Source organism: Lonchura striata, chromosome 7, assembly GCF_050655825.1.
Source record: "Lonchura striata isolate lonStrDom1 chromosome 7, ASM5065582v1, whole genome shotgun sequence".
NCBI lineage: Eukaryota > Metazoa > Chordata > Aves > Passeriformes > Estrildidae > Lonchura > Lonchura striata.
Genome location: NC_140709.1, coordinates 26,198,764 through 26,219,859, shown reverse-complemented (window position 1 = coordinate 26,219,859; position 21,096 = coordinate 26,198,764). Strand labels below are relative to the sequence as shown.

General features: G+C 44.9%; 1 protein-coding gene across 3 annotated transcripts in view; it reads left to right on the top strand.

Annotated features, from left to right (window-relative positions):
* Positions 1–670: 670 nt before the first annotated feature.
* Positions 671–21,096, top strand: part of KLF7 (KLF transcription factor 7) — a 65,834-nt gene continuing 45,408 nt past the window's right edge. For 2 of the 3 annotated variants that reach the window (XR_014956754.1, XM_021538858.4), the window contains exon 1: positions 672–1,141. Coding sequence is in view for 2 of the 3 variants with exons in the window: in XM_021538858.4 (XP_021394533.1) it covers positions 1,040–1,141 (102 nt within the window). In the remaining variant the exon portion in view is untranslated. Of the gene's footprint in view, positions 1,142–21,096 lie in introns of all 3 variants that reach the window. The other variant, XM_085585235.1, reaches the window with a different exon arrangement.

Here is a 21,096-nt window from a genome sequence, read left to right as displayed (position 1 = left end):
GTAAGCGCACGTGCATTTCAGGGACGGCCTGACTGAACTAGCACTCAGAAGCCAGGCTCCCGTGCTCGGCCCACACAGGCACCCTGCATATGCTCCTGATGCCGGCGGCTCCTGCTCGGGGTGCATTCCCACTCCTACTCCTTCCAACACCCTCATAAGCCGCATCTTTCCCCGGCCATCCTCAGCCCCGGGAACTCGAGCACTAGAGGCTGGGGAGAGGTAGAGGGGCGCACACAGTGCGAGAAAGGCTCGCCCGGCGCTCACGGCCCGAGCAGAGCCGCCCCGCGCCGCCCCTCAGCGCGCCGCGCTCTGCCACCGCCGCGCGCCTCGCCGCCCTCTTATATAGCGCCCTAAAAATAGCTCGCCGCGCGCCGCCTCGCGAGCCCCGGGGAAGGGGCGGGAGCAGCGCTCCCGACCAATCGCCGGCGCTGCCGGCGCTGCGGCCCCGCCCCTCGCGCCCCTCGCGGCTCCGCCATTGGGCCACAGCGTGCCGAGGCGCGCGGCGGGCCCGCCCCTCCCGCCCCGCCGTTTACCGTACATGGCCACGCGCTGCCTCAGTGCGGCCGCGCGGCTGCGCGCGCGGGGGGGCCGGGCCGGGCTGGCTGAGGGAGGGTGAGAGGGGAGCGGGGAGGGAAGCGGCGTGAGGGGGGGCGGGCCGTGGGATGTGCTGTCCCGAAAATAAAGAGGGGAGGGGGCGGCGGGGAAGGCGGTCGCGAACGCGCATGGCCGCGGCGCGGGGCTGCGCGGAGCGCGGCGGGGACGTGCCCCGGTGCGGCGGCCGCGGGGTGCTCGGTGCGCGCCGGCGCCGCTCGTCCTCCTCGGCCCGGCCCCCGAACCTCGCGGTCCCTCCGCGCTGATCCTCTTTCTCTCTCTCTCTTTTTTTAAAGTGTGACTGAAACAAAACAAAGCCAAAGGGACGCTGGATCTATCATTGGTTGATTTTCCTCCTCCTTTTTTTTTTTATGACCAAAAACAACCCCCCACCCGAGCAAACAAACACACACAAAAGCAGAAAGAAAGGGTCTTGCCCAGCAGCAGCATGGATGTCTTGGCTAGTTATAGTATATTCCAGGAACTCCAGCTTGTCCACGACACCGGCTACTTCTCAGCTTTGCCATCCTTGGAGGAAAACTGGCAGCAGGTGAATCATTTAAATTACTCCTGTAAATCTCTTAAGCGCAGACAGTCGATGCACTGAGGCTGCATTTCTGACTTTATTTTATTTTTGTTCTTTAATTCAGGGTTGGGTTTTTTTTGGTGGTTCTTTTTTGTGCCGCGTGGGTAAACCTTTACATCTCTGTATTTTTTTACCGTGACAAACGGAGCAGTTCATTCAAATTTGTCTGCCTTCAGTCCTTTCTGAGCACACCCGACAGTACCTGAGATCCGGTGGCATTCTTTAGGGTTTTGTTTTTATGATGACTAGTATTTATTTTATTTTTAAGCTTAGATTTTTTTATTTTGTTTTGTTTCGTTCTTTTAAATAAGCCTACTCACTTCTAGCCAGTGCTGACAACTGGCAGCTGGTGGAAATGGAATAGATAATTCTTATTTTCAGGTAATTAGTATATGTCAATAAAAATCGTAGCTTAAGTCGGAGGTGGAGGGTGGTGGGCAGGTGTGTGGAAGCACTAGGAAAAGCTTTAAGGCTAAGTTCAGTAACTGGGAATGTGTCTTATTTTTCTTTTTTTTTTCTTTTTTTTTCTTGGAAGATGAGTAGAAACGCACACTTCTTGCTGTCTTGAAACAATGACGCCTTAGGCTGGTTCCAGTAAACCAGTGTGTTTTGAGGCACTGTAGGGTTAATATGCAGACAGAATAAAGATAAAGATGGAAATCAATTAATATGAATGCATTAGAATGATGACTGGCAGCATGAATACAAGTGAGACCAAGGGGAAGAGTAGGTTACAGAGAAGAGCTGTATGAAATACACTATGAACCCAGTTGTTAAGTGTAAATAGTTATCAGCTGGGATATTGAAGGAAAAGGAAAGACAGCATTTCTTTTTACGACCAAATGTCATGAGGTAGTCCTGTTTATTGATTTGATTTTCTGGCGGAGGTGATACACCAGGTGAAATTTTTGAAACTGGTGTCTCTTTAAAAGAAAAAAAAACATCTGCTGGTGGGTAGAAATAGTGGAGTGTGGCTGGGATGACATGTGGTGCTATTGCAGCGCACGGACCCGTGGCACTATCAGTGTGAGAATAATGAGCCACAGGATTTCATCTTGCCAGCCTTCACCTGAGTCTTGGCTAGTGTAAGGGTAGCCTGTCAGTTTTGGGATGTTCTTTTCATTTTTCCTTAGAAGTGTGTATGGGTAGGAATGTGGATGGCAGAGCTTCGGGGGAGTACTCAGGCTGTAGCATTGTCAGCCAGCTGGACTGGGGCTGGATCTTCAAAGGTTTACCCATAGTAAAATCATTTTGGCTCCAGCTTTGTATGTGTGTGCACACAAAGCAGAGGTTCATTGTCAGCTACAGGGTGAACACATTCAGGGTTTATTTTGCAAAATGACCAAACCAACTTTGCTTTATCCTCCAAGGGGGAGGGGATGCTTTTCATTATTAATATTCAGCGCACACATCCATGATGGTCACATCTGCTTTCCTTTTATAGTTTTAACATGCTAATTAAACTGAAGAATAATTTCATTTAAATAAAATATTTCATAGCATCGTAGTTGGATCGGTTGCATATTACTAACAGTCCAAACAGTCCAAAGCGACATAGTGTGTTGACATAGCCAGCATGCTTCAGGCAGTGCTGCGAGTGATACTCTGTCTCCTTCTGCCTTCTTTTATGTGTGGAAGAGCAGCAGTTTGTTTTATACAGTAGCATGTACCTACCCAATCCCAGTGTTAACATTGCAGAATTTAAAGCCATGCTCCTGGTTAAGCCCCATTTATTATCCACATATGTTAAAAAGAGAAGCTGAAAATAATTTGCTTAGTTTCCCCTTATTTCCTCTGAAATCCTGCAACCAGTGCCCAATGTTTCATAATGCATCCTGTATTTACGGTTTGTTCCCCTGTTGCTGTCTGGACTATCCTTGCAAACAACAGGCAGCAAAACTGATGTGTCAGTGGTGGGAGCAGCTGAAGCTGGCTGTGCAGAGACCATGCTCTTACACACAAGCTTGGCAGACCCACTGACACAGAGACCCCAATTTAATTCTTCTAAATCACTTGCAATGTAACCAAATATTGGGGATTTACTTGTTTTAGGCAAAATGTAGCAACTTTGAGACAAAGAATGTGTGTATTTCTAAAGTATCCTTTAAAACTAAAGGCTATAGTTGAGATTACGGGAAAGACAGCTGACAGGGTAGTGACTGATTCCTATGGGATGTGTCAGAAGTGGGAAACAGCAGCTTTAATTTTGAGTAAAAACACTTGAACAAGTTCTGCCTCTGCTCCAATGGTGCTACACAGGCTCCAGGGCTGTGCTTCTTCCAACAGCAGAGCAGCGCCCCAGGAGATCACTTCAGTGTCTTAAAAAGGCATGGGTTGAGGGGGAAAATAAATGTGTGGGTTAAGAGCGAGCTTCTTTATCACATTGTGAGCTCCAGTTTTGTGATTAGCAGCTACTAGTGTGTGATGTGCAGAGGTTAGTCAGTGTCAGGTCCTGCTCTGACAAACGATGCTTACTGTGATACTGTGAAAGATGCACTTGCCTCACTGAAAATCAGAGCAAGCCTTGGGGTGAAAGCGTGGACACAGCCCTATCTTCCTTTTCTCCCGAGCCTGGAAAATAGTCTGGTAGCTGCTGGCTGAGGAATATACAGCTGGGCCAGTTGCATTTTGGATTGTGAAACACCCATTACTCACAGAGGGAACTGACAGAACAGGCAGGTTGGTAAATGCTTGCACACAGTCAGCTGATCACCCGTTTTTCCTTCCCACTGCTAGAGGAACGTGAGCAAGTTTGGTATCTGTGCTTTTGACAATTAGTGTTGGAGTTGAATGAGTGCAACCCAGCAGTGTGTACAAAACAAACAGATTTTGTGTAGGAACAAATTGTCTCCTTTTGTGTAGGTTTCTGTTTTAGAAGGCAAGAATGCAAACAAAGAAACCCTTATTCCACCCTGGACACAGTTTGCATTGTGGAAGTGGAAATACCTGAAGTAGAAGCTGGAAATGGAATTGTGATGTGTTTGATGGTTTTTTAAAACACATATTGGGAAGGGAGAACTTGATTTTTAGGCAACAAAAGCTGAGCTACTCTCTGAGCTTTGGGTATTCTCCTTCAGGCAAAACACTTTGGAGGAGGATTTTTCTTGGAGTGGGGAATGTCAGAGTCTAATGAGTAATCAATAGCACAATTTCATCGGGAAAGAGAACTTTGTTTAGCTTTTCCAGCAGTTTTGACTCTCCACGCCACTGAGGAGGGATTAAAGGAAGAGGTGGGTTGTGTGCATTGGGAAATGAGTAGTTTGCTCTAAGTCAGCTGGCTGGTACCTCGTGTTTCTGCCTGGTGCTTCATCCTGACTCTGATTGAACCGTCCTAGTTCTCTCTGTCCCTGTGAGCTGACTCTGCAGTTCAGGCCCAGGGCGGGGGGAGATTTCAGCACCTGCGTGGCTGCTGCGCTGTTGCAGGAGGACCTCTGGCCACATATGCCATTGCTCTGGGGTGGCTGTCTCATATGGCATCCCCGAGATTGGAACCAGACTGCTGGAAGAGGCAGCATGAGGCTGAAGAGCACCTCATTACTCTGCAGAGGAAGGAAGTGGGTAGGAGGCTGTTTTTGAGGGAGATAACTCTGAGGAGCGTAGCCTGTGCAGCTGCACATGGTCCCACATTGTGTGCCAGGCTGCAGAGAGGGGGAGAGCAGGGCTGAGAATTTGGAAGGGGTGGACTTGGGGCTTCACTCTGTTCTTCCTGCTGGGCCTTCACAATGTCATTTAGGGGATCATTGAAAGATCAGGGTGCAGAAGGCATCTTTTGTAATCAGATATGCCTCTTCCTAGGGGTGACATTTTAGACATCCCTATTGTCCTTCTCCATGGGCCCCTTGGTGGACTGAGAACTCGCTGTCCTATTGTGAAACAGGGGTCTGATCAGGACATTTTGGAGCTGTCTTCACATTCATGGGGAGCATAGGGCAGTGTCTAGCATAGCAGTTCCCATAATGTCAGAATATGGGAGCACAAAGAGCAGGTGGCTGCAGAGAGTCATCCTTTGTAGCAGATGCAGCTGTATAAAAGCAGGACTTAGGTGCCAAACCCTGGTTTATTCTGGAGGAGATAGCCTTTCCCACATGTGTCAGCAGGCAGCACAGGTCTAATTGGCTGGCAGAAGTGGAAATGGCATTATACTGTTTGCTGATAACCATTGCCTGATAACATTTCCTTTTGCCTTGGCTGACCCAGCTGCAGCAAACAATAATCCTTTCAAGAAAGATGCACATTTCCTGTAAAGCATAGGATTGAGGAAGGCTTTGTTTCTCTGTTGATTCTTTCATATAGTCTTCTTTGCCTGTTTTTAATCAATTCTTCAAGCCTCAGTTTCCCTCTTTCTGAAGTGACTGACAACATTAATGTTAAGGCCTAATGGTTTTTGTGGAGCTCAGAAGACTGAGTTTAGACTCATCCTGGAGAGGGCTTCAAGTTCCCTGTGCTGTGTGAGAGCAGAGTATCCCAAGGTGACTAATCTAGTAGAATTCTTATATGTTAATGCTGACTTTTGCTTGGCAGATGGGGTCATTTTCAGGCCTATAGGAAAAATTTCCACTCCTACTTGAAAGGAATAAATCACACTGAAGAACATTCCTGCCTCCCCATCGTCTCCATTGTTCTAGTTTAATGGCATAGTTGGCCACTACATAAACTAAACCATCTCTTTTAATATTGCTATTTCATCTTGGTTCCAGTCACAGTGTAACACATTTCTTAAGTGCTTATAGTACATCATGCCTCTTGGGAATAACTTTCAGAAATGGTTGACTTCCAAGAACAGCCACATGTGTAATGCAGTGTATTTCAGACACTGAATGCTGCTCCATTTATACCTGCAGTCCCCCTGCTTGCTCCATGTGCTGAAAGCATGCTCCTGTCACCTTACAGAAACAGATGAACAAAGAGAGGAGATACAAACTTGAAACTGCTGTCTCTGTTGTTACATGATTTCTTAATTATAGAATCTGTTGTTAAAAGTGATTATTTCTTGGCATTCTGAAAGCATAGAGTCCTCAAATCCATGCTACAGGTCTTAGAATAGCAGATTATGTGAATGACTTGTATCAAATGACTTTGAAATGGGGTAAATAACTTTAAGCAATGCACAATCATAATGTGGGTGCTCAGCTAGAAAATATTTTCTCTTGTTTGGGATGCTTAAATCTACCCTTCCCCAAGCTTGTACATTTCTATATGTTCTACTGAATAGGCAGTGCATAAATTAGAATAGGCTACATGAAAATCATGATACATAGCTAGTCTGCAGCGTGGTACTTCCATGTAGAAATGGCACAAAGTTTTCAGTTCCAGACAGTAGTTTCATACTTAAGCTTTCCAGGGTTGAGGCAAATTATATCTTCTGGATATTGTTGGGGGATTTTTTGAGGGTTTGTCAAATGATTCTCCACTGAGAAACATCCAGTGTGTTGTTTCTCCATTCTGAGTTAGGAAACATTATAGGGAAGCAAGAAGGAAGTTACTTCTCTTTGATTGTAGCTGCATGTGAATGACCTTGATTGCAGTTGTCCTAATGAAACAAAGGGATTTTGCTCACTGACTGAGCAATGCTGCTGTTTAGTACATTAATCAATGGGTTAGTAGTACACCTCATCTCCTGTCAAGTTGATCACATTTTGCAGAGGGGAAGAAAAATTGTAGACTTTAGATCATCATGCTCAAAACCTCACTAAAAGTTATGCCCAGGTATTGGTAATTGATGGTGGTTTTCTTTTTTGATGCTAAACCTGAATTTTTGCAGAGTTAATAAAGGTGTTTTCAAGAGCAGTGCTGAGTTCCTCTTTCTGCTTCCCTGGACTCTCAAGTGCCTCCTGTCCATTCCCTACATTTACAATGTCCCCACAGTTTCCAAACTCCTGGCAGCACTCAGGAGCTGGGAGTGCCATTTTTGTGGTGTCTTTTAGACTGGTGTTGCAGGAGTCACTCACCTGAATTACTGAATTTCTTCTCTCTCCGTGTCCTTTTTGTACTGTGGGTGCTTCTGCCTTGGTCAAAAGTAGTGTGGATTCACTCAAACTACAGAGTTCAGCAGATTCTGTAGCAAGCAAACAAAACAAACCTGCCATGAAAAGAGCCTTCTCCCAACATTGCTACTGTGAGTTAAAAAATCATGCCTGGTTCCAAAGACACTGAGATGGCCTTTAAAGTCACAGACCTTTTATTATTTAATTTGATACTCTTTATACTTTCTTTGCATTTGAGCTGATGAAGATTAGTTTTGTTGTCTTTTGTTATAAAAAAAAACATCCCAAACAACCTGGGATTTCTAACTCTTACTTGATTCCAGCAGCATTTAGAAAATTAAAGTAAGTGACATTTATAGGTGTGTATATCAGAAAAAGCTCATGTATTGCTTTGGTCACCAGGCTGTGTTTACCATTCCTGCTCTGGCAGCAGCTGGTGAGGAAGACTGCTTGGTAGCTCAGGTTGTTAGGCTGCCTGTGAGAGTAAGCTGCCTGTGAGTTCATGTTTCAGCCTTTATGCTCAAAGATAGTTAGACATCTTGGATTTAATCAGGACACCAAACCTTTGCTTCTCAGTTCTTCAGTTACAAGATGCTTTGGCAGCTCTTGTGTTCTGATCTGCTGCTCTGGGGATTCCTGTTCCGGGTTTGTGGTGCTTAGGCACAGTGGCTGGGCCGGGGAGGGTTGTGTGAGGCCATGGGGACATGGACAGTTGGCCCCTCTGGAGCTGTGGGTCCAGATCCTGCCACACCAGCTGCCAGGACAGCTCCTGTGCAGAGAAGCCACCGGTGGGGTGGGGCACTGCCTCTATGGAAAAATCAAAAGAAGATGCTGAAAGGTAAGCTTAAATGCCCCTTCCAGAGGTCTGGGTTGTCTTTGTGACAACCTGTGTATGGCACTGATTTGACTCTTCTCAAGTTTTTAACAGGGATTGGAGTTGAGTGTAGGATGGTTGGTCAGAAGGCATTTAATTTTTTTTCTTTTAAAGGTTTAATATACCAATTCTGATTTATTAAGTTGCTCTGAAGCTGTTAATCTTTTTGAAGTAGGTACCCCTGTTCTTGCATGTGGAGGATTTTTTCCGATCCAAGTCATTTCCGCTCAGTGCAACTGTCTATTCATTCCATGTGTCACTTTTCAGAGGACTATTAATTGGTGTGTAATGTAGTGTACAATACACCCCAAAGAGTCCCAGTTGTTTACGTGGGGATGTTTACGTCATTTATGCTTGCTGAAGGCCCACCAGCCATACTTAGGTGTCATACTGGTTTTGAACACGGTGCTTACAGGCACTGTGTCACATGTCCTAATCCTTTTGTTGTTTCCCAGCATTGTGGACCTGAGTGCAAAGCTGAAGTTTAAATCATACATGGGGTCAACAGCTCATACTCTGCAAGGGATAGAGAAGTAGACAGTGCCACAGGCAAGCTTGAGAGACAGTGTGATTTATGGGAAAGGATGCAAAGGAGAAGGACACTGGCTTGTGAGAGGCTCTTCTGAGACATTCCAATTTGAGTCTTGATTTACAGATCCTGCCCTTTAAACCTGTAGCCTCAGAAGGTCAGTTTTAAAGGGGTGCTGACATAGGGTTGATGTTTGACCATAAATGACCTTTGTAAGATGGCATATTCTGACAGAAGCTGCAACAAATGGAAGTATCTCCACCTAAATAATCCAAAAAGCCCTGGAAAAAGGGTTTGTATTTTTTGGACAGGATCATCTGGCCCACCTTCTGCCTTTGCAGCTCTGTCACTGCAGCCTTGTGTCAGGACAAGTAAATTAGATTTTAAAAATGCTTTCACTACTAATAGGCTACTATGGTGTTAAGCATTTAGTTTTAATCCTGACTCTTGAGCGGGCAAAGTCCACTTCCATACATAAGGAAAGTTCTTGGGTTTTGGACATTTGCAATTTCTGCTGACTTGCCTTGCTCCAGCCCAGGATGGGAATCAACATTGTACTGAATTGCTTTGTGCTGGTGGGGGTGAAGTATGGACTGCCTTTAATCGCCTGCCTTTGTTTTTCACCAGGGCTGGATGGAAAACAAAGGTTCTAGTGACCAAAGGGCATGGTGAAAATTGTTCATTGGGTGGCAGAGTAGAAGGGGGTGAGAGGTGCTCCTGTCTGTTTGCTGTTGACACCCCAAACACATCAAAACACTTAGGTGTGAGACCCAGATTTGAGTCACTGCGTTGTGTGATTCAAGTCTGCCCATACAGATTACATCTTGGATGTGTGACATGTCAGTGGATAACATGTTGACTCCAAAATGAATATATATTCCAATAAAAGATTGGGCAAAAATGTATTTTTTTTTTCTGAGAACATTTGGTAAAAATCTTTCAATGAGTTGTACTTACTAGAATTTCCTGAGGGCCTGTCACTTTTCAGTGTGAGAGACTTAGTTTGGGTGGCATCTTTCACTTTGTTGTCAATTTTAGCTTTTCATTTCAGGTCTTGCACCCCTAAAAGTTGATTCATTTTCCCCAGCTATTAGCAATTTGATTAGTCAAAGGTATCCTGACTCTGCATCCTGTGACTGTTGCATATTTGGAGAACTGCATCCACAACACTACATGATGCTGTGAGCAGTGTCTGGATACTACTGGTCTCTTACCTGGTCGCCTGCTCTCCCTTCCTCAGGGCAGGGCGTGGCAACGCCTGTTGATACACAAGATGCACAAAAGCAGTGCGGTAGTGGTCCTTGTCTCCTGGCAGCTTCTGATCTCTCTCCTTTGCTCAGCTGCTGCCAGTGAGGTGCTGTGCTGGCTCAGAGTCAGTGCACTCATCCTGCCTTGGCACTCTGGCTTACTGCTGGATTCTGGGTCTGAGGTGCCCACACCCCTGGGCACAGGGTGGGCTGAGTGGCTCAGGGGCTTTGTTGTTGTCCTGTGGCTGTGCAGCAGTTTGAAATGGGCCAGGCCTGCAGAGCTTGCTGCTTGTTTCAGCCTGGTGAAAAGTACTAAATAATTCTTGTTGGGGTTATGTTTTTTCTTTTCTTTCTTTTGGCCTTCCCTGTGAGCCTGGAAAATTTGTGCTGCTTTGAAGAAAACATTTTGTTCATCTGCAACCTAGTGCAGCTGCTGTGTGAGTAATTAAGTATGGAAAGGAGGAAGGCAGAGGGGAGAAGAAAGATGGGATCTAGTGTTTCATATGGAAAGCATCAGGCCAGAAGTGGCTTTGTTTCTGACACGTGGACGGTGGAGAGGCTGCATTTGCTGCACAATGCAAAGTCAGTGCCAGTGGAAAAAGCCTCCCTCACTAGTGTCTAGATCAGATGGGTATGAACTTCAGTGTCTCTTGTTTTTATTTTAAAATTTGTCTGCATTTTAAGGTAATAAGGGAGAAGCAAAGAGCACTAGACAGATTTGAGAATACAGTCAGTTTGGGTAAAATACCTCTTTTCTGGATCTGATACTGTTGTCCTAGTTCATTCTGCTGGTGTCACAGTCCTCCGCTAATAGTTCACAAGCTGTGCCAGCACCTCAGTGGTTGATCATTTGAAGGTTGCTGTACATCAGATCCTTGCCAAGGTATGTGTTTCTTCTATTTGTTTCTGCATTTTGATCTCTCAGAGTAGTGTTGAATTATGTTAGTGGGCTTTCCTGCACAATTGAGGAAACTGGTGAGCTTGCCTTTGGTGAGAAAGGTGGTTTTGATGTAAACAAAAGTCTCTACGAGTTGGGATTGTAATAAACCTGTGAAAGAGCAGGGTGGTTCAAATCAAATAGGGAGAGTAAGACATGTTTCTGTCTGATCAGACCAGAGAAAGAAAGCATTTAGAGTTTTGGAGGTCTCCAGTATCTTGGAGGACAAGGCAAGACTGCTTTAAGTGATGTGACGCAGTGGAAGAGCTTGTAAGGTGCTTTTCTTTCAGGGTTGAGAATTTCAGGTTAAGTGGATATCATCTGGAGAAGTTTCTGACTTTCTGCTACAGGGAAACAGTGTAAACTTCTCTTACTGATATTTCTCTTACCTCTTCTGTGTTTTGAAAGGGCAAAGAAAGATTCTTGTAGGCTATGTTTGAAAACTGGACCTGGTTTCACCTGAGGGGCTTCTTTAGAGGGAATGAGTGTCAGTGGGAGTCAGTCAGTGGGAGCTTTGGTGCTTGTTACATTGATTACAGATGAAACCTTCCAGAAAAAGGCTAAAATACCTGTCTCCAGCGCCTCCTGGATGAAGCTGTGTGCTTGAAATAAAAAACCCCTTAAGAATCTGGGGTGATTTGGGGGTTTAAAAGGTAGAATGGGGGCCTTGGCACCACACTGTACTTCTGAGTTGGCTGCAAAGATCATGCTTTCTCTACAGTCAGCCTTGATTTCCTGCTCACTCAAGACACTTTTCTGATTTCTGGGAGTGATTCATTTATTAATCTTTCTTGGATGCTGGCAAGTAAGTTTCAGGGTGCCCAGTTTAAATACTCTTAACTGAGTGTGCCTAACTTGTCTTGGACTTTCTGAGTTCTGAGGGTTTGTTTAAAACATGAATAAACCCCAGTAGTTTGAGGGAGAACAGAAGAATTCCAGTGCAGAGTGGCTTTCTGGTTTGAGAGACTTGGTAAATAGGTGACTGTCTGGGTGACTTCCCAGCATTGTTTCTGAGTGCTGAGAAGAATGTCTACAAAGGCTGCACTGGGATTTCTTTTTTTCACATGAGAAGTGCATTTCTTCTAAGAATTACATTTGAGGGAGAGCAAGGGAAGCAAGGCATGGGTGGTTTCTTACTCCCAAATACCTCTAGTGTATGTGGTTCCAAGTCCTGGGTGCCCTAGCTGCACACTGAGTGGAAGCTCCAGGTTGAAGGTTTCTCCTCACTGGGACTGTCTCATGTGAATTTTTTCATGCAGCAAGAGCTATGCCATATACCATTTAGTCAGTTTTGTTTGAGCAAGCTTCATCGCTGGTCAGGTGGTGTTCCAGTATGGCGTAAGATGGGAATTTCTGTCTCGTTTCCATTTCTTTAAGTAGAAAAGGTCAAGGAGACCTTTGGCATTCAGTTGTGAATAGTTTTTCTCTTTGTAAATGGAAAAAATAGTATCCACATCACATTGGGGATTTCAGATCAGTCAGTGAGTGCAGATCTGCCAAAGTTACAGTGAATTTACACTGGCCCAGTGTCCACAAAGTCACTTGACACCCTTCAGGAGAATAGATTATACAAATCCCAGATCTTGTCAGGATGTGGACTAAATATCAGGATGTGGGCAGAAAACAGCACACCCGTGTTAATGATTTGATTAAAACAATCTTGCTGCTCTATAGCTCTCATAAATGTATTTGCACGGGTGTTGGGGAGGAGGCATTCTCAAGTGCTGCAATGAGAGAGTACATTTTTTGAAAATATTGCACAACAGGCCACTAAGTTGTGCTGTAGCTATATTGACTTACTCTGTTTTATAGTGAGCATGGCCTTAGGCATCCTATAAATACCATTTCTCCCCCGACCTTCAGCTAATAAATAATTGAAACAGTACAGAAAGAAATTTTCTTTCCATGAAGGAATGAGAGGTCCTGAGCTGCCCTCTATAAAACTGAAGGTGAAGCATGATTTGTTTTCACTGATTTTATAAATGAAGAAAATGTGGGTGTGGGGGGGGAACTAGAAAATGTCTCTAAGAGCTAAATGTGGCCTCCCCTACAGTGCAAGGTAGGATAATGTCTGGTGTAGGCACAGCTTCCCCCAGGACAGTCATACCCATCTGTGAAACGATGACAGGTGAGAGAAGTCTTTTGAAAGTCTCAATGCCTGGATAGAAGGAAGGTTCCCATTATGATTTTTTCCCATTCTGAAGATTTCCAGACTTTCATATCTAACAGTGGAAACCAACGTGAAAGTGGTTCTAAATGAGTGTTCAAGGGAGCTCTTTGTGCACTTTGGTGAACTGTGTCATCCAGAGGTGAGACTAATTATCAGAGTGGCCTTTTTTGACATTAAAATCCACTTCTGTACACAAGTCCTTTTTGAGGCCTTTTTGCTCTGTTTTAATGATGAAATGCTGTAGTATAAATGTAAGTCATGAAGGGTCCCTGTGTGTGCACACATGGATGGCCAGACACGTTTCATTTTGAGAATCCATCACATGTGTACTGTGTGTCAGTTGGAAACATGTCTCAGAGGAGAGACCAGGTTCATAAAGTGGGGTCTTCCTTCTCCTCCGGCAGGAATCCAACGTGAGTTTTTGTCATGTTGCGTCATGTTATGTTGTATCATGGGGGAAAAGAACACATTTGCACTGCAGCTTGGTCTCTAAGGTTAGAGAAGGGTCAGAGAAGACCCTGTGTTCAGCAGGTGGGTTTTACTGACTAATTTTGAAGGCAAATGAGATTGAAGAGCAAGGTGCACATGATGAGAAGCATTTTTAGTCTCTGTCTTCATTCAGCAGCAACGAACTGCATATAAGCAGATCTCACTCAGAAAAAACAAGCAAATTGTGGAAATTGGCACTGTTAGATCATGAAATTCTTCCCAGGTACCATTTCTTAACGTATGCCACAGTGGTGCTTTCCAATGTCCTTTGAAATCCACCTGGTGTGAAGCCTTGTATTCCTTGGAAGCCTGTGCTAAAACCTAATTTAGGGGAGGAATATATAACACACTCTTGTCTTTTGCTGCCCAAGTCTTCTCCCTCCTATATTCTCTCTGTTCTCCATGAGCAAGTTTGTTGCTTTGTTTGGATTCACTGTGTTGAGAGTTGCACAAAGCTGTGATGCTTTTCCCCATCTTCATCTATATTACCTATTTAATGGATTTTTTAACTTAAATATGAAATAAGGCCCCTGCTCATTGACTGGAGATCACAACTCTGGCTGCAGAACAGATGTGATAAATAGTAATAAAGGTGATATGCCCCTTTGAGTTTTGTCATACTTTCCATCTTTCTGTTCCCTCAAGTTTTCTTATGTGTCAGATGCTTAGAATGTGTCCTCGAAGGCATATTTGTCTTCTCTGTGTCTTATCTGTTCTAGGACTCTTGTCAGCCTTCTTGGATCTCTGCTTTGTGTTAGGTGTGTATGTTGTGTTGCTCTTTCTTCCATAAATGCATTAATTTTTGTTTTTCCAAATTCAGTCTCAAGGATTTATTTCCTGCCACTATGTGGTTTTCTTCATAAACTGCCTCTTTCTGCTGTTATCACAGAAAAATGTAGCATTTCCTCCTTAAGCCCTTTTCCCTAGTTTTCTTCACAATCAGAGCTTTTTATGAGTTTCCTTAGTTTTCCAATTTGTTTTTATTAAGCATGTTTTTATAACAAGGGCTGTGATCCATCAGAATAAAGGGAAACAAAAAAATGATGCCAAATTTGTGTTTGTTTGTTTAATGAAACAGACTTTAAAAGGGATGAAGTCAAATTGGTGTTGATGAGTTGACTTGATGGTAGCTGGTTCTAAATGCTGGCTTTTGAGAGTCAGTAATGAAAGATCTCAGCATTTCAAAGAGCCTAAAAGCACAAATATAACTGTGGGGTGGTATTAGTATTGGGAAAATCTGTTAGGGGTGCTGTGCATTGATGATCTTTGTTTGGGAAAAACTATCTGTGTAGTGGTTAGTTAGTTAAACACCATTGGCTTTGTGGTTGATGGATGTGAAACAGTGTTTAACCTGGACCATAGTTGAAGAGTAAAGGTCCCTTGAAATTGGGTGCCCACCCAGTACACCTCTACCCTTCTCTTCACAGAATCATAGAGTGGGTGAGGTTGGAAGGGACCACAGTCTGTCATCTGGTTTAATCCAGGGTCATCCTGGAGCACATAGCACAGGACTGTGTCCAGATGGTCCTTGAATATCTCCAATGAGGGAGACTCCACAACCTTGAGCTCCCTCAGCCTTTCCTCATAACAGAGATGCTCCAGCTCCTTGATCATCCTTGTTGCCATCCTCTGGACTGGCTCCAGGAGCTCCGTGTCTCTCTTGTGCTGAGGAGCCCAGATGTGGACACAGCACTCCAGATGTGCCTCACCAGGGCTGAGCAGCGGGGCAGGATCCCCTCCCTCCACCTGCTGGCAATGCTCTTCCCAATGCACCCCAGGATCCCACTGGCCTTCTTGGCACAGGGGCTCGCTGAAGGCTCAGGAACAGCTCCTTGTCCACCAGGACCCCCAGGTCCTTTCCCACAGAGCTGCTCCAGCAGGTCAGTCCCAGCCTGTGCTGCTGTGTGGAGCTGTTCCTCCCCAGGTGCAGGACCTTGCCTTTGTTGAATTTCTGATTGTTCTTCACTGCCCACCTCTCCAGCCTGTCCAGGTTCTTCCAAGGGCTGCACAGCTCTTTAGAAAGGGAGTTGCTCCAATGTGGGCAAGGGAGCAGCCTGCCTGAAATGCTGTCTGGTCAGTAGTGGGGTCCCACTGTTGTCCCTCTGGAGGGTCCCCCCACTCTACCACTATCCAGTGTAGTGGCCTTGAGCAGTGTGGTTCCCTGCACTCTGGCCATGCACCTTAAAAAAGGATTTGCCAAAGCCCCTCACATAAGGCAGAGGAGCCTGCCTGAGCCAGGGGAGGGATTAGAAGGGGGGCACACAAACCTCAGCTGCTGTAGGTGCTCTCCATTTGCTTGCTGGGACATCCTGGACTCTGGGCCTTCCTGCTGTGTTGTTTGTCCACTGTGCTGCTTAATCATCTCTGTTCCTTTGAGTCAGCTTGGGCTGCTTGCATGACAAATAATATTTTCCTGGTGTTTCAGAAGATGGGTGATTCCCTTTCTCTCATGTGCGGAGGGAAGCTGCTGGCTCCATGCAGGGTCTGCTGGGGTTATAACAAAACAGTGGGGCCTCATCAAATAGTAGTGAGGCACACAGCTGGCTGCAGGCAGCGGGGCTCTCTGGATTCTTGCTTGGTTCTGCCTCTGTTAAAACTTTTCTCAGAAACTGTAATCTATCTCCCCTTTATTCTGAAAGCTCTTAAGCTGTGGGTGTCTGTGAGGGATTTTTGTGTGGAACATCAGGACTGTAAAAAAAACCAGGTCCTAAACCATGGTCCATTGCTAATGATTCTGCAGGCCAGAAAAAGTTGAATGTTTTAACAGAAATTGAGGAGTGAAAACAAAGGACCTGCTACAATGAGACATCACGTGGCACCATCCTTATGACTTGGTCATGTGATTGCACTGGTCTACATCCTGGGTGTATTTTTTCATCTAATGACTTCCTGAAAGTTGACTATGCAGAAAATTCAGTGTCCTCCCAGATGCTAAACAGAACAAAAGTGTAAGTTCAGAAATAAAATATAAATGACAAAACTGTGGGAAAGCAGTACTCTCTGCCTAACTCTTACTTCAGTACTAAAACTGTGCTGGCAAGTTTGAGCAGTTTGTAGCAGCAAAATTTCTTCCTTAGCAGTACCCCAATAAGTCAGAGAACCTGACATCTATAGTCTTGGAAGCAAAACTTGCAATCTGACTTTTTGAAGATCAAATTTTCCAACAGCAACGACAGAGTTGTTTCAGCAGAGAAAAATACATGCCCTTTCATCCAAGACCTGGAGGTTTACAGCATTCAGATATCTGTTTGATTTGATGGTTGGGCTTTGAAACAGATAGGATGCTTCACAGCCATTGTCCTCAGAAAGCAGAGAAGATGTAGCATGCTGATTTTACAGGCTGGGAAACTGGGACACTCAAGCTCTCAGTTGTTGGAGAGACGAAGTCAAAAGCAGAGCTTGAAAAGGATAGCAGCTCCCTGATCTCCATTTTAATTAAATTATTTCTGCAATTGTCTTCCCTGGCAGTTTGACTGGTGGATTGTGGTCTAGCAGAGGAATTTTTGGCTGCAGAGTTTACAGGAATATTTTTCTGGGCCAGATCCTTGCCCAGGATAAATTAAGATGCCTCCAGTAGCTACGATTATGGCACCAGCTATTTACTCCTCCCTCTGAGAATCTGTCCCTGCTGTGCAGACAGTGGGCAGTGTCATATAAGTTGTTCTTTTTAATTTTAGTCTGTCTAGACATTTCTGCAGCACCGCTTTCTGGAGGAACTTTGTGCCAGTAGCTCTGAAGCAGCACCACACTTCTCTGGTTAGAAACACCAGACACAATGTGGAGGTGGCCTGGTGTGCTCAAACAGCATTTTTAACCTTCATGGTATAGGGTTTGGATTTGGTGGTCTCAGTGTTTTTTGGTGGAGAGGTGGCAGAAGGAAAGTATGGCAGGATTTCTTCCCAGTGAAGAGGGAGTGAGCCTCGTTTTCTGGTTTTGAGAATGTGTTGCTTTGTCCCAGATGAGTGCTGGAGAAAGATGCGCCATTGGCATGGCTGGTGCAGATGCACCATTCCTCTGGTAGGTTTTTTCCCAGCAGTGGGTGACACTTCTCTTTGTGGGTAGGAAGGTCTTTTTCATGTTTTTAAATGCTATTTCCTGGCCTTTTGTTTATTATTAGTCAGTTCTTCCTCCCACGCTGTTACTACCACTTAGCCTTTAGCTTCTCTGATACAGTTTGTGTCACCTGGCATATAGGGATGGTACCTTTCTAGCTTTCTGCAAACTTGTTCACCAGAACTGTCTGTAAATGTGTTTCTCAAGAGCCAAACACAAAGGCCATGACTTTGGCTGGGGCTCAGGAGCAGCAACATGTGTATGTATGTATGTATCTATCTATATATATATATGCCTTTTTGCTACTAATATGTCTCCTTGAATCCAAATGCATTTAATTGCTAATTCTCATAATAATTTTTAAAAATTTGCTAACCATTAAGTCCTACCTTCTGTTGTTAAGCACCTACATTTGTGCCAATACCCAGCCCCCACAATGGAGGGTATTCATGGCTGCAGAAAAAAAAGCCGGAAGATAGAGATCCTAAGTTGTTAAAAACAAAATTTCTTTTTGAGAAAACCATAAAGCACATACTATTTCTAGGATTCCACCCAAGTTTGATCAATACTAGTGAAGCAGAAAAGCAAAAAAAGCAGCTCCCAAAAAAGCAGCTTCCATGAAAATGGGTAAGAGATTCTTTGTGCAGGCTTAATGACTTTGAGAGAGACGTTTCCCCTGTGAATTGTTGTAGGAGTTTGCACCCCTTCCCCCACTCTCAGCAGAGGCAAGAACATATGACTATCCTCATGTAAGGCAGCGCAGTGTTAATAATGCTGCTGTATTGATCAAATTGGGCTGCTTTGTCACCAGGGACATCTGGGAGGATTTATTCTGGCTCCTAAGGCTGTGCCTCCTAAAGTGCATTTTTCAGACCTTTCACTAGGCAAAGGGTGTGTTCTGCTTGTTGTCTAAGCCTGCAGGAGCAATATTTTCAAAAGATTTCATGGTGTCCCATCATCCACTGCCTCTATTGCTGCTTCTCACAGGGCTTCCACCTCACTCCCACTCACAGCTGGATGTGGCTCAAGTTCAAAATTGCATTGTGGCAAGATCCAGTTGTTTGCCCTTGGAGAGCGCCTGGAGGAGCAGCCACTGATTGCTGGAATGTGGATAAACATGGGGTGATGGGAACAGGAGAGGCTTCCTCTTTGCTTAGAAAGTGAGCAAAACCTCAGTAAAAAAAACAGCACAGAAGGGAAAACATATGCAGGATGGTCTTATTTCTCCTCCTGTGCCCTCAGCTGATATTCATGACCTTGTTAAAAAGATCAGACTGCTTCAGAGATTGCACGTGGTCATTTTTAAGTATAGGTAGAAACTGAATGTGGCTTTTATTTTTCCATCTGATAAATTGCCAATTGCAGGTTTTACTTACAGAACACTCATGAGTAGTCTGAGAAGAACACGATCACCTTGATATTATATTTATGAGTCAAAATTGTATGAGACAAAGAAAGCTCTTAGCTCGCATGTAAAGAGGACTTTTAATGTAGTTTTTGCTTCCAGGAATGCATCATTACTCGTAGCAGAGAAGGGACACATTAGCAAGCTTGACAGGAGGACTGAAATTCCTAGGGGTACTCAGGGGCTTGGAGGAGCAATTTGGTATCATGCTTCTTTGACAGGTGTTGGGAGCTTGGTGCTGGGTAGTGATGGGACATCAACAGACCAGGGAGGGTTAGAGACCCTTGAAATGGAGGAAATCCCTTGAAGCTGTGGTGACGGTCAGAGCACCTCCAAGGTGCTCTGAGCAGAGCCCATGTGTTCAGAATTGCTGCCATGTATCCTGCAGAGGCTCAGAGTGACAACCAGGTCACAAGGCGTGCCTGGAAAATTATCCTGAATGCATAGGCTGTCAGTAGTGCTGGCTATAGCTAAAGAAACACAGTTTGAGTGTGTTTCTGCCTCTCTGAGTCCCAGTTCCTGGACTGCAGGATCTGAAGCAGATCTGTCCAGCAGCCTAGGCCACCACAAGTCATTTGGGCTTTCTCTTGAGCTCTAATATCATGCAGCTGCTTGGGAAGTGCAATTGCTTGGGAAGCTAAGCACTTGGGAAGCAGAGCTGGTTGGAGGTGAAGCAGCAGAGTATTCCCAGGAATGTTCCTGTGAATCAGCCTCAGCCTCTGGTCTCGCATGTGGCTCCTCTCCCACCATAAAGGCTACCTTTGTATGTTTATAACCAAAATAAAATTGCAGTTCATGAAAGCTGTAATTTGTACTTGGAGGAACATAATGTTTATGTTTGCAATTGCAGGGATTGTACCAAAGCACGGGGACAGAGATCTGCAGTGTTTGGGATGACAAGAGCTGGCTGCAGACTCCACCTTTGAGGGCTACTAAAAAACAGCTTTAGTTAAACAGTGTTAATGATAAACAAAATGCCAGGAAGCATCGGCTGTGCCATGAGAGGACCCCTCTCCTGCAGCTGGAGAGAGAGGCTGTCCTTCCTCAGTTCCCGCCCATCCCCTTCCTGCAAACCATGCCAAGGAACCTGCCTGTAGTCTCCCCAGCTGTGACATTGGAGACTTCCACCACATTTGAGAAAGACAATAGAGGGAAGGAGTGATATAAAGCCAACCCACAAAGGCAGGCTTATTTTGGGAGATACTGTATGGAGTTAAGTAGACTAGAAAAGGGAAATTGGGGAAAATAGGACACTTAAGGTAAACTAGCTACATTTTTTAAATGTCCGAGTTGGAAATATGCCAGATAACATGTCCACTGCTGGGCTTATAATGATCACAATATGTTTCCTCTTTTCCTTGTTGGTGAGTGGTCTTTGTTTGTTTCCTTTTTGGAGTGTGGTGGGGGACTGCAGTTCCTTGCAATGCATTTTCAGTAGTGAGCTGGAGCTCTCTATGGTGGTTTAGTGGGTAATGCTGTTGTGCTGTGAACATGACATTTTCCAATTCCTGGCATCATCATCTGGTCCTTTTCCTCTTAGGGAAAGATGCAATGCTGAGTTTCATTTGGTTTGCTCAAGGAGGATACTTAAAGATGGGGCTGGAAAGCTGAAAGCCTCACAGAGAGCCTCTCAGCAGTGTGGGTGCAGGCAGAAGGGATGCCAAAAGCCTTGCCAGTGGAGAGAAGCCTTCCTGTGGTATCATCTCTGCAAAGTGTTGCTGAGTGTTGTGCTCCATGATGCACCTGGAATTAATTTGGTGGATCTTCCCAATTAATTTTAGGGTGAAATTTGCTAACACAAATGAGTCAGGGTCTGGTGTTTTCCACAGTATTCTCCAATACATTTCTAATGATATTTTGCCAGGAGAAACAGAAGGTTTAAAAGAGAGCCTGAGAAGGGACAGTGACTTGCCTTGACTATGAAGCTCCTGCCCAAGTAAATAGTGTTTCTGAGGAAATGCAGTATGAATAAACAAGGGAAGGAAAGAGTGCTGATAGGGGAAGAGAGGTTAATAATTGGAGTCTCTCTGAGGTCCTGGAGGCAAACAGGTTTCTGAGAAGGGCTTAAACAGGTCCTGTTTCATCCCTGTCCTTCCAGGAAAGTACAGCTTTTCCTAACCCATTCCTACTGATGATTTGTCACAATACCCAGCCTCTGCTTTTCACCAGCCTACTTAGAGTAACAAAGTACCAACTTTTGGGCCTTTCTGCATTGTAGTTTCTGTGGACTG